The 14371-nt window shown below is 37.4% G+C and overlaps 1 protein-coding gene across 2 annotated transcripts in view; it reads left to right on the top strand.

Moving 5' to 3' along the window:
- Positions 1–14371, top strand: part of APPBP2 (amyloid beta precursor protein binding protein 2) — a 41943-nt gene that overhangs the window by 3841 nt on the left and 23731 nt on the right. For both annotated transcript variants that reach the window (XM_050929322.1, XM_050929323.1), the window contains exons 2-4: positions 9696–9784; positions 12114–12265; positions 13539–13662. In XM_050929322.1, the coding sequence (XP_050785279.1) occupies positions 9696–9784; positions 12114–12265; positions 13539–13662 (365 nt within the window). The remainder of the gene's footprint in view (positions 1–9695; positions 9785–12113; positions 12266–13538; positions 13663–14371) is intronic.

Below are 14371 nucleotides of genomic sequence, written 5' to 3'. Positions count from 1 at the left end.
AGAATGTTTATCCTCCTACAGCACTATTAAACATCTCAACAATTTATTAAAAGCATGGCAATGCCTTCTTATTAAATGTAAGCGAATCAGCAGTGCCATATCAGCATGACTTTAAGGGAGATAGCACTTGTCTAACTGGTTAAAGGCAATTTTGTGGATCCATTATTTGGATTTTCAAGAAGTTTTTGAAAGTGTTCTTCATAAGTGACAACCAGGGCCAGCCTTATGGGTCAGTGGGCGATGTAGGCAACTGCCTAAGGGTTAGGGGGGTGCCATCCAAGTACTTCAAGCTGCCAGGTCTGGGCTGCCGGAACAGGGGTGAGTGCAGACGAGCCCGGGGCTGGAGGCTTTGGCCAGGCGGGTCCAGCTGGGGAGGGTGCAGGCAATGCCATTTAGAGTTGCCAGCTGTCAGAGCAGGTGAGCCAGCCCCTAGGTCTGCCTTTCCCACGGACGTGAGTGGTGGCTGAACACCTGGTCTCCTCCTGCTAGATCAGGGATAGGCAACCTATGGCACGGGTGCCAAAGGCGGCACACGAGATGATTTTCAGTGGCACTCACACTGCCTGGGTCCTGGTCAGGGGGCTCTGCATTTTAATTTAATTTTAAATGAAGCTTCTTAAACATTTTAAAAACCTTATATACAACAATAGTTTAGTTATATATTATAGACTTAGAGAAAGAGACCTTCTAAAAACATTAAAATGTATTACTGGCACTCAGAACCTTAAATCAGAGTGAATAAACGACTCGGCACACCGCTTCTGAAAGGTTGCCGACCCCTGTGCTAGATGATCAGGGAGTATATGGCCATGGGAGCCCCTGGGCTGAGAACCTTCTCCCCGTGCAGTCCACCTGGGCTCCACAGCCCGGAACTGATCCTCATACCCTGCGCCCCATGCTGCTGGTCTCAGACTCAAAGAAATGGAACCAAAATACAAGTTCACCCAGGGCATCTGGGCCTGGTGACTATTAAGGAAAATTATGGTGGAGTTAGGTGCAGTGTTCTAATGTAGGTTAAAAACTAATTAAAGGAACACTAGCTATCAGTATTTTTTTTAAAAAATTACATTTCTGTTAGAAAAGCTTTAAAACTATTTTATTACAAGAAGTAACTGAGATTACTTAAAGGGAAAATAGTTTTCTACTTCCTTCAGTTTCCTTTGTGCACTTGCCAGCACTTTGCATATCCCAGTTTCATTGTTTCGCTTATATAATTATTTATGTCCATTTCCCGTTTGTGGGGTCTTGCATGGGGCAACACAGGAGAGAAAAACATTGATTAAAATATAGTTGTGAAACAAAAATCATTGACAAAGATACACAGCAGCAAGTGAAATATTTGGAACAACTTTCAACTATTTTTTTTTAAGTTGTCTATATTTCAACTGACCATGTTAATTTTGAGCAATAGGCATTGTAGTTGTGGTAAGTAATGATAAATGGAGCTGATATTGGTTTGTTCCAGGGCAGTATTGGGACCAGTGTTTGATATCAGTGACGTGGAGGAAGAAGTAGACAGCAAGCCAATGAAGTTTGCCAATGATACAATTCTTCAAATTAATGAAACTTTGGAAGACTTGTGAAGAATCAGTGCTCCTTACAATAATAACATAATGGGACTCAACAAAAGGAAATATGTATGGGGAGGGGTTTGGTCAGAAGAATCTAGTATTCGCTCTGACAGATACAAGATACTGCACAAGCTGGACCAATGGTCTGATTCAGTCAGGCATTTTCTGTGTAAGCAATGACATATATGATTTTTCTGGCCATGTATGCTTTTTTTCTGGACTTCCTTGCTCCTTTGGTGCATTTGAAGATTTGAAAACTGTTAATTGTAGTGTTTTGTTTTTTACACTCTTGGACTGCAGTTTTGTACCAATATAGACTAATGAGGCTGACCTGTGTGGTTTGTGTTAGTTAACGTGGAATGTTCTCAAATGCTTAGGCCTAGTCTGCACCTCAAACTTAGGTCAACCTTGCTATGACGCTCAGGGGTGTGAAAAATTCGCATACCTGAACTATGTAGTTAAGCCAACCTAGATCCTGTTACAGACACCTCTAGGTCAATGAAAGAATTCTTCCATAGGCCTCGCATGGGGGTGGGTTTACTGCAGCAACGGAAAACCCCGTTCTGTCCCCTGTAGCAGGTGGTTCATATTGCAACTGTGCGCTGCTGTAGTACTTATAGTGTAGACATAGCCTTGGGTTCGCCTTCCAAAATTCCTTTTTAAAAATGTTTAAGTTGGGCTAAATTGACTTGTTGATATCATTTTTCTGAGGACTTCTGATGAGATCCTTAATCACAGGAACAACGGGGGAATGGTATTAATTTTCTTCAACACATTGGTACTTAAAACTATAACATTCAGTAATTGCACTACAATAAAATTAATTTGTACTATGAGAATAGCTATTTAGGGAAAAGCAATGTCACTGTAATCACTTTGTCTAATGAGGTAAAACTTCCAGAGTGATTTTAAAAATGAATGGTAGGTTCTGAGTTAGCTTAATCTAGAATTGCCATGATCCATGTTTTGACTGTAGCTGAAGTACCATGTTTTCTTACTGTGTGTTCTGCTAGTCTAGAAGAGGAACGCGCACAGCTAATAAAAGCTGTTGTATTATGTCTGTCTAATCAGTTCTCACTTAGAGCAAAACAACATGAATAAATAGAAATTTGCTGAAACAGCACATGGCTTGCGATAGAATGTCAACCGTGCTTTGTGACAGTATTTAACGATTCTTAGCAGCAGTGATATTATCCTGTGGTTGAGTTTGCTTGAATTGTGTCTCTCTCTGAGATGACTTTTTCCTTGTTGATGAATTACAGTCTTGTAGAAAATGTTTGTAACAAAAAAATCTTGTTTTGTTCCAGGGCTCATGACACCTGGGCAGTTAACTTAGTGAGAGAGGAAAGGGTAGATAAACTGTGAAAGCAAAAGCAGCTATTCTTTCAGATTGAGGATTTCTGACCAGAGTAGTATAAACAAGGCCGTAAATAAGCACTGTCTTAAGTGAAGGGAAAAAGCCTTAAGTTGATGGGTTACTTTTGTAGGATTTTTGCTGTGAATATTGTGTGTGATTTCATAAAGATTTTATCAAACCTTAGTTGTGCAGTTTTAGCATGCTGTACTTTTGGGACATAAATCAAGTGTGGAATGGAAAAGACTTTTTTCTCCCCGCTCCTTTCTCCTCCTCACTTATTCAAGAAAAGCACCTTTCAGGAGAGCAACCAATGCTAGCTAGCATGGAAGGATTCATAGATGATCGTAAGCCCAGAAGGGACTATTGTGATCATCTAGGAAGACCTCCTGCATGATATATGGGCCATGGGAATGCCCTGAATTCCTGTTTGATTTAGGACACTTCTTTTAGAAAAACATCCAGTTCTTGATTTTAAAATGTCCAGTGATGGAGTGTTTAATCTAAATTTGGCTAGCTTATACGTCTAGCTGATGGATCTTGTTATGCCTTTTGTCTGCTAGACTGAAGAACCTTTTTTTATAAGATATCTCTTTCCCCAAATCTTCTTTGATAAACTAAATAAATTGAGTTCCTTGAATCTCTTGCTATAAGGCATGTTTTCCAATCCTTTAGTCATTCTTATGGCTCTTCTTTGAACCCCATCCAATTTTTCAACATCCTTCTTGAACTATGGTAATCAGAACAGGGTGGAGTATTTCAATAACAATCATACCTGAGCCAAATACAGAAGCAATATAACTTTTCTCCTCCTGAAGTAAAAATGTATCTGTTTGTTGCTATTCTTGTCTCCAGATTACATTGACTTTATACTTCTCAATTTTGTCCTATTTATAAACAATATTTTAATAGTGTTGGAAATGAGTATAGGAAAATTCTTTCGAAGGGGCACACTAAACTGGAAATCTAGCCGTTTAAGGGGAGAAAATAAAATTTTAAGTAGTACACCTGTTCCAAATGTCACTACCAGTTTTTTAAAAACACATTTTCCTATGCTTGTGAAAATGTTTCTCTCCCTTTCTTTGTTAACAGTTGCACAAATAGAGGAAACTGACTATTCATGGGAAAGAGTGAAACTGACTGCATACGAAGTGCTATGAAATGTACGCAGTAGATAAACTAGAATAAAAAAGTCTAATCTCTGTAATAATCCTAGCTGTTGCCTATAATAGGTTTAAAAATCATTTAATAGTGTGGTTTTTTTTTATCATGACATGATAAAAAGTAAAGTACACAAAGCAGTTTCTTTAGGAAGGTGTTTTATATGTCAGATCTTCAAACACCCACCTTGGTGGTCACGTTGTTACAACTTCTGTAGAAGAATATAATTTTATAATGTATATCCTTTCATCATGAATGGTCTCAAAGCACTCTGCAGTCCTTTTATGAGAATCATCTAATCTTGCCAATTGTAAGGTAGAATTCAGCACATATTTAACAGCATACAACACCATGTTAACACCAGTGGGAGGAGGGAGGACTGGAAGAGGGATAGAAACTACAAGATCCAACTCAAACGTTAGGGGCGTGTTGAGTTTAAAAAAAAAAAAAAAGTGTGTTGCTTTAGACTAGTAGCTAGTACACTTGGGCTAACAAGAAGCACCACAGAATAATAAGAACTAGAACTAATTGAATTTTTTTTTATTTGGGGTGGGGTGAGGGGGGAGAAACTCATCCAGTTTTTTTACCTTAGTTTTTTTTGTTTGTATCTCACTGAACGGCTGCAACATCATGAGGAAATGCACAATAGTACTGTACCTTGGAATTTGTTCAATACTGACTTGGGCTCTGATCCTGCAAAAACGTATGCATGTGAGTAGACCCATTGACGTGAATGAAGCTTTTAAAGTGCTTAAAATTGAGTGTGTGAGTTTGCAAGATCATTGCCTTTAAGTGCCAACTGCATTGCCAACATCACCTTGTCTGTACAGAGAGTTGCCCTTATTTAACCCCAGGTGTGAATTTAAACCAGTTTAGTTAAGTAGTGCAACCCCCTGAATGTCTTCAGCTAAACCAATAAAAGCCACTATTAAACTAAGAAAAGTGCCCGATTTATTAAACCAGTGCAAGTTTATTTGTAGAGAAGACCTTAGTTTAGCCTCCTGAGGTTTCCTATCCAAATACTCATGGTCTGTTTAACTTGAATTTTGGCAAGATCCTTCCTAGCCTACCTTCTTAGTGCCAAGAAATGTTTTTAAGTGTGATTAGCTAGAAAAGTGCCAAGTTGGGCCTGGTCTACTTTTAAAATTAGATTGGCCTAGCTACCATGACTCACAAGATGGATTAGCTACAGCAACAGAAAAACTCTTTCCATCTCTGTAAAAAGCGTCTATATGGTGCTATAACAGCATAGCTACAGCGCAACAGCTGTGCCACTGTAATGCCCATAGTGTAGACAAGCCCTGTTGGATTTCCTTGGCCATTGTAAATGGGAATGAAGATTAGTGTGCATTCTAAAGTTAGGTGCAGTGTTTTGAAAATTTAGCAACTGTAGCTAAAATAATACATAGATTTCTAAAGGTAGTCTATGCTGTAGTGTCAAGCGATTTTGTTTTGGTTTTTTCCTCTGAAGGCAGGTTAGCAACTGTGGTGTATATCATTTTGACAAGACAAATGCTTTGTTAATTTTTTAGCAGCTCTTTCTTTTGTTTTAGTTATAGACAAGTCTGTTGTGCTCTTCACTGGAATATTGGCATTCTGACAATATTAAAGATATGTCAAATTATTTCTAGAAATATAGAGCATTCCATTTTTCAGGCTGACTTCATATAATTTGATAGGGTGGTGATGGCTGACTTTCTTCTTAGTTTCCCTACTATTTTTTTTAATAAACAATCCTTTGTCAAGGGATCCGTGTGTGTGTGTGTGTGTCTTTGTGTTGTGGGGGTGGGGAATCCTCGTGAGATTCAGCAGCATCCAGCTGATATGATAAAGTGTCTTTTTAAAGAGATTTTCTCCATTTTAGTACTGAGTAGTGTCACTCTTTGAACTCCGGAAAAACGTATGATAGTCTTCTATTTCTCTGTAATTTTTTGATTATTACATTTAAAAATACCAAGCCAGGCATGAAGTGCCAAGACTTAATGTTGCTGTAGCACAGTGGTGTGCGACCTTTGGCCAGCAGGCCGCATGCGGCCCAGCAGAGTAATCTGATTGCGGGCCGCGAGACATTTTGCTGACGTTGACCATCCGCAGGCACGGCTCCATGCAGCTCCCAGTGGTCACGGTTCATCGTTCCCAGCCAATGAGAGCTGCGGGAAGCGGTGGACCAATGTGCTGGCCGCCACGTCCTACAACTCCCATTGGCCAGGAACAGCGAACCGCGGCCACTGGGAGCTGCAGGGGGCCATGCCTGTGGAAGGTCAACGTCAGCAAAATATCCCGCATCCCACAATCAGATTACCCTGATGGCCCACAGGTTGCCCACCACTGCTGTAGCACCTTTATTTTTTGATACAGTTGGAAGCCATTCTAGATGAGTCCTATGTAATTTTTCTGTAGATTACTGTTAAATGATCCACCGCAGTAATTGATATCTTTAAATTTCTGCAATGACTTCTAAGGGAGAAAACCTTAATTGTTGAACATGAGTTTACACTTAAACGCCAGCTAGCTTAAGTTTGTGTCAGGAAAAAGTATTTCTTTAAAGAAACAAATATTCTCAGAGGTTCAGACCTACAACAGTGCTTGACAAGGGATATTTCCCTTGAACTTGGCATTTGTTTCAAATAAACTAACTGGCCTTGTGACCATGAATTCTCAGTCTCTGTGTGGGTTTCCAGCAGAGAACAATTTCTTCCTTTCTTGGGTCACATGGTGCAGGTTTGAGATACTTGGATAACAGTGAAAATCCAATTTCCAAGGATTTCTGAATGTGTTTTTTGCTTATTATAAGGAGTGAATCTTCTAGAAAAACTGCCTGCTACTCATCATAATTTGAAGTCCCCCTTTCCTTTCTAAATCAAGTATCTGTTACCATATGTTTGAAAATGAAGCATTCATACCACCACAGATTAAGTAGACTTAATCTAGGCTACTTCCTTTAAATTTTTTGCCGGTAGTTGCAGTAAATGGATGGATAGTAAATATGCCAAGCTGTCAGAATTTCAGGTTACACTAGGGAAAATGGAAGTTTGTCATTTGAGTGGCAGGCATGCAAGTCTATGCCACTGAAACAGGAAGAGAGATCTGCAGGATTCAGTCATGGAAAAGCAAATATCAGTAACTTTTCCCAAGCCAAATTATACATGTATTCATCATTTTAAAATCACAGTAAAAAATCTATATAAACGTATTGACTAAAAACGGCACATCTCTTAATCAGCTTGTAAATCAAAACACAAATAAACGTGTAATTTTATAGTAGATACCTTTTAAGATTGTGTAGACGTATTTTGGAAATATTTTTATAAAAAGGATTTTAATTACAATTGATGTTTGGGACTGCAGGGCTGGAGGCGGCTGTTTTGAGTTTATGAAGCTAGCAGTGTGGGAGTTCCAAGGAAGGGACTAACGCTTTTTAACCTGCTTTAATAATGGCTTGCCAAAAAAGAAAATAAAAACTTGGATTATTTTTTTTTGATGAAGCAATGTAAATACTGAAGACTAAAGTAGTATTTGTGATTGCTTGTTAAATCAATATTAATGCAGCTTGGAAACTTTTTTAGTTCCTTTCACAAATGACTTCATTCAGCAAGACACCTGCCTCCAGTGTTGTTTTTGAAATTCTAGTTGTGATTTGAGCGATTCTTTAATTACAGAAAATAAACGTCAGATTATTTGATGTAAAGTTGTTACTTCATTGACTTTTAGACAGCTAGGCTGAAGAAAATGGAAGTACTTACTTTTATGCATTTATTCTAAAACAACGTCCACCCTCTGACAAAAGAGGAACATTTAGTAGTGCAATGAGTTACTCCCCTTCTTTGATGACCTTAACCTTTTGAAGTACAGAAGAAATACAGTACAGTATGTATCTAAAGGGTAACATTATATGAAACTTTACATCATTTAAAAAAGGTTGAGATATTTTTGCAACAAAATAGATGACTCAAAGGAAAATGTGTTTGTTGCAGTTGACGTTATTAGGTCAGAGAGTTGTCAGGTTTGTTGGAGGATTTATTAAAATATCCAACCTGCTGTTTTCTAGAATCAACATTAAGTGCTCCTATGTATATACTTAAAAAAAATTCTGTCCATTAAAGGTGTGCCGATCCTATTCACATATCGTGTAAAATGAGTTTCTCTCTTTGTATTAATAACTAATAACTTGATTTTAAAAAATAAATTTAATCTTCACCATTTATGTAGCTTACTTTCTGCTCTGCATTCAGCTTATACATGGAAATGATCAGTCTTGTTTTGGTTAGGTTTCTATTTTTCATGTATGAACACACTGGTGTTATGTGTCTGGATACAAACACTATAGGAAAAAAATAGATATCCCAACAAATCTGTTGCATAACACTGAAATTTATATAAAAAAACTATTTTAGCTTAACTTAAATTTTGGACCAAAAGAACATGACAGTATCTCTTAACTAATTTTTGCCTCCCCAGAATTAAGTGTGTTGATGAGCACAGAAAAGTACATAATGTAGTAAACAAACCAACTTGGCCTATGCTCCACAATAATCAGAGAATTGGCAAGCAGTGACTAACTTTTCCCAACAGTACAAAACCTTTAAAAGAATAATGCTGATTTGAAGTTTCTCATATTTCTGAGCTACAAACAGTGTACAGTAAATAATAAATCTAAAATTGTTTTAAAAATACTTCTTTCTACAAACTTTGAAAGAAAAACATTCACATCACTTCAAGTCAAAAATGTAATTGGCTAGGGAGAATGACTACTCATGTTCATTTGGTTTATAGTCAGTTTCAGCACTGGATAAAGTAGGGACACCTTCTCAATTGTCAATATCCCTTCATGTGCCACCAGGCATTTTATAGAATAGTATTAAGAGTTAAGACTGAACACAGAGCAATTCTGTTTAGCTTTTGAGATCTGATGAAATCCCAGTCTGTGCTGGTATAATTGCAAGTGGACAATGTGTATATCTTTCCATCATGGAGCATCTTGGGAATCAAAGGAATTGGTAATCATTTTTTAAAAAGTTTACTGATTTGTTGGCTGACTGCATTAATGTGTGATCTTTCATATAGCATTCAAAAAGCAATGTGCTGGGATTATAATTTGGTTTTCAAATCTCAAAATTCTTCTAATGCTTCAGGGTACCTCGGTGGATCCCCCTGTTCCACCTAGCTAGCACTCACTGTAAGCGTGAATGGTGCAGTTGTGTGATCAGCTGTATAAACTGTGTTGCCCAGTGAACTGATACCTTTGTGGTCATAATTGGTTCAATAAAGGAACAAGAGTAAGGACGATAGGGTATATTGGATGTTTTAGAACAGAGTGCTGGATAACTCCTTTTGTGACTTACTATCCACCTTATCTCTTTCCTTGAAACTTTACATCTGTTTTTCTACAGAATACAGTGATAGCACATTACTGTTTGTTGGTAACTGAACTCTCCCTTGTGATTATTTACCCTTGTTCTAGTCAGTCGGCTGTAGTTCACAGGTGGTATGGCAAGTAAAGATTTTAGAATAATATTTTACTATTAATGTAAAATGTCTGTTTTACTATTAATATAATTTTTAGTAGATTTCATAATTTTAAATTTTTCAATTTTTTTTGCTTCCTCCAGCTTTACCAACAAGGACGCTTATGCCAGTTGGGTAGTGAATTTTGTGAACTAGAAGTCTTTGCAAAGGTGTTACGAGCTTTAGATAAAAGGTAACTATCTTAGATTATTGCTCAATCACATTTCCTTTTTAATGTCTTGCTTTAATCCCATTTATTGGAAAAATTAGACAAAAAATGTTCTTGAAATATGCATTTCTGTATCTTTTCCATAGCTACTTTCTAGTACACACACTCATCTATGACTCTCTACATTTTGGGAGTTGAGTATCTCAGGGGTTCTAAAGAAAATCTGATTTTAATCCTGGCAAGGTATTTCTCTACTCTGTCTAGAGCCAAAAATGGTCTAAATGTGTATTTAGTGGTTGGGGTAGCTAGCAAGACTTTAAAAGTGTCCTTACATTACTTCGCCAGGCTATGGAGGCAAAATTTCATGTATTGAAATAACTGACTTTCCAAGCCATTTCTGAAGTGGGCAAAGCCCTCTTGGGTATTTTGAAATGTTTGATATATCTTGGGAGAAAGGTTGAAATTCAGTTCTCTGTTCTGAGACTCTCCCCTTTTTCCCCCAGAACAGATCCAGCTTTCTCTCCTCCCCCCCTCAAAAAAAAAGAGAATATAAATGGGTGTGTCGCTAGATAGACAAACACTCCCATACGTACACACCCTGTATTAAGGTTGTGTTTACATACTTTAGGGGAAAAAAAGGGAATGTTGATATAACAGTATATGGTCAGTGTAGAATATGTTAATTAACATTGTTAATTCTGCATTACAACGGGTATCTATACAAGCCAGGGCAATGTAATTATAATATCTTATTGTAAATGACCCAAAATATCAGTAAATAAAATTTTCCTCATCCCGGCCCCCCCCCCCCTCCCCCAATATGCTATTCCATTGTCACTGTCTTTATATCATTCAGGACAGAGAGAAACTTCCTGACTGCCGTTTTTAAGTACTGTAATGGCTAAAACAGAATATGATGCTTAGGGCAGATCACAGGGTTGTCACTGATTTTTTGTTTTGTTTTGTTTTTTGTTAATAGTTCTTTTAAAATTATATTGCAATGCTTCACAAGGCAGCAGAGGGTTCAATGGAAGGTACATGTGTTAAATGACTCTAACAATCCTTTAGAGAGGATAGGTAAAAATGTGGAAAAATAAGAGCAATATGTGATACCAAGCAAAGAAATGCACGAATACAGGGGGTGTGTAATACAGACACACACACACCTTTAAAGCTAATCTAATTTTATGGACCAGCTGGTCTTTAGCACTATATTAAAATTACTACAAGTAAACTGACTTATGCCATTCTTCAGAGCTTAAATATGTCTGCATTTTACCTGGGTGTTCAGCTCTTGTCCTTCACTCCTGGTCTTAAATTTGAAGAATGTACCCCTCCCTTCTGGTCTCATATTTTACTGATGAACAGTAGAACTCCACTCCAGCTTCACAGAAGGGCTTTTGAATTCCAGATCACTGTTTGTCACATCTCTTCATTTTTAGGTAAATGGTTAAAGCCATTAAAATCTTTGTAGCATTTGGTCCCCTCTATGAATTTTCTGTTAGTTTTACTTAACTAAAATATGCTAGGCATGAATCCTGTGGTGGCTTTGGCAACCCTCCAGTGTTATGCCTATAAAAGCTCTGTGGCTGCAGTTCTTAGTTCTCTTTACCCCATAGAACATATGCTGTATTACAAGGCTAAATGCAAGCTCAGCTTCACCCTTTCTGAAAAATCAGATCGGTAAGAATATAGCAAATGTATAAAGGGTCTGTCCCTGTATGCCCATGTAATTCCAGATGTGGCTGTCTGCCAAAATGATAGGAAAAACTCCTCAGGTTGGGGAACTCCATCTCTCTGACAGTCCCATTTTGTTAGACTTGTAACTGGCCTCTTGAGGCTGTATTTTCCTCTGTACCCACAATAAGCATTGACTTTTTAAAAAACTATCACCTTTCTCCTTATTGTATTTTTCTGGTCTTCGACTCTTAATAGCCTCCTTATACTATTGGTTTCTACACCATTTTAATTAAGGACTTTGGAAACAGGCTTCCTAATATGTTTCACATCTGTGAAATTGGCTTTTGGTTGAAATTCAGAATGATGGATCATTTCCTGTTTTTAAATGTTTTAAAATTTTGTTTGCTGTTTTTAATGGCATGTGTAGGTGTCTTTTGTTTAAGACACCCTGCGCTGTTTAATCCACTTTGTAGAAATCCACTTTGTAATATACAATACAACAACTGTATACTACTGGTCTTGAGGTAGATGGGTCTGGGCACTATGTTCTGGGGATTTTAGATATTTTTTAGTATTTATGACTTACTATCACACATGAGTCTGTAATACTAAAGAACCAACTGACTGGAATACTTATTTTTTTTTAATTAAATACCGTTTTCTTTCCTTTCAGACACCTGCTTCATCACTGTTTTCAGGCTCTGATGGATCATGGAGTAAAAGTTGCTTCTGTGCTGGCGTATTCATTCAGTAGATGGTGCTCCTACATAGCAGAATCAGACTCTGATGTAAAAGACAAAGCAATCCAGATTGGTTTTGTTTTAGGTAAGTGGTGATGAAGTACAAGGCTATTAACTATGATGCTTTAGCTTAAATTAAACTTGAATTAAAGGCATAAAAGAATAAAGTATTTTAGAACATCTTTAGAAGATGGGTATGGAGTTTGAAACAATTCAAAAATATATTTTATATATAAATATACATATATTTTTCCTGGTCAGGTTCTGATTCAGTGGAGTTGTTCTTAAACAATACCCTATTAATTACAGAGAAGGGATTAGAAATTTGGCAGATATTATATTTACACAGTGTGAAGACTTGTTGTTAATTTAATGTATATTTTTGACAGAAAACTAAGGGCGAGAAATATACATAATACCAATAAAAAGAACAGGAGTGCTTGTGGCACCTTAGAGACTAACACATTTATTTGAGCATAAGCTTTCGTGGCCTATAGCCCACTTCATTGATGTATGCAGTGGAAAATACAGTAGGAAGATAGTATATACACAGAGAATGTGAAACAATGGGTGTTACCATACACACTCTGAGAGTGATCAATTAAGGTGAGCTATTACTTTTTGTAGTGGTAATCAAAATGGTCCATTTGCAGCAGTTGATAAGAAGTTGTGAGGAAAGGGGGAGGAAAATAAACATGGGGAAATAGTTTGACTTTGTGTAATGACCCGTCCACTCCCAGTCTTTATTCAAGCCTAATTTAATGGTGTCCATTTTGCAAATTAATTCCAATTCAGCAGTTTCTCTTTGGAATCTGTTTTTGACGTTTTTTTGTTGTAATATTGTGACTTTTAAGTCTGTAATCGAGTGACCAGGGAGACTGAAGTGCCCTCAGACTGGTTTTTGAATGTTATAATTCTTGACGTCTGATTTGTGTCCATTTATTCTTTTATGTGGAGATTGTCCAGTTTGGCCAATAAGTTATATTTTGACTGAAGATGAATCCTTCCACATTTGCATTTCATCCCCTTCAGACCAAGGACTGTTTTAAAATGGAGTCTTTGAACCCAGCAGGATCTCCATAATATAATTGCAGTTTTATAGAACCTCACGATATTTCTTTGTAAAGTGATGTAGGAACATGTCACTGCAGGGTCATCCTGTCTCCAAATTATGGTAGCACTGACTTCCTGTATCTTAATTTGGGCACAGGATACTCACTTCTTCCTGTTCTCTTACTCTTAATCTGCAATGAAAGGGCAGATTAGTACAAATTTCACAAGCAGTTCCAATTAAGAAAAATTCATCTTTTACAATGATTCAGTGGTGTCCAAAGGTTTGTTTGCTCTTGAATTTCCAGGAGGGTTCCTATCCGATGCTGGCTGGTACAGTGATGCTGAGAAAGTGTTCAGTTCCTGCCAGCAGTTATGTTCCCTTCATGATGAGATGCCTCACTGGTGTCGTGCAGTAGAATGTTGCGTAAGGTAAGCTTGGACTTGAACTGCTTTGAGTCTGATTGCATACATTATTGTAAATTTTAGGTCTTGTTTATGTTGAAGAGTTTTGAAGGCGTCTTACTGCAAACTTCTTTTTTTTTGGTGAGGAGGGGGTCATTACATCCCTGTGTTCTTTATAGCAACCTGCTGCCCCACTGCCCATTGTGGCAATATCCACCATGGGCTTTCAAAAGTGATGGATAAATACGTTACCTGGCTATTTCTGATAAATGTTCATTAGTGGAAAAGTTAGCACCGTAGACTTAGATTTCTGAGTTAACATTCTATCAGTTTATATTCAGAAAGGTCTTAAAGGGATAGATGTTTTTAAATGAAGGTTATATTCTACGGAAAACAGAAAAAAATCTGCTGGAAATTCCATGAGGCTCTGTCCTTTGAATCAGGAGTTTCTATGCCTACTAACTCTTTGGTCCCTGGTTCTCACCATAAATAATGAAAGGTAGTAATTTTCTCTTGATAGCTAGAGGATTATCAAGGATATTTAAATAATCCGACATGTTTATTTGTATTACCGTTAAGTGTATAATATATCACAAAACTGTGCACAGTACAGCCCATACCAGGAAACTATGTATGTTTCATCAATAGGACTCCGCTTCAGTAGTTTTCAGTTCAAGAAGTCCTGAAAGGCCAACATCAAAATAGCAAAAGAATATACAATTAGCCTCTCTATGCT

This window comes from Gopherus flavomarginatus, chromosome 19 (assembly GCF_025201925.1).
Source record: "Gopherus flavomarginatus isolate rGopFla2 chromosome 19, rGopFla2.mat.asm, whole genome shotgun sequence".
Classification (NCBI taxonomy): domain Eukaryota; kingdom Metazoa; phylum Chordata; order Testudines; family Testudinidae; genus Gopherus; species Gopherus flavomarginatus.
This window is presented reverse-complemented; position numbering and strand designations above follow the sequence as displayed.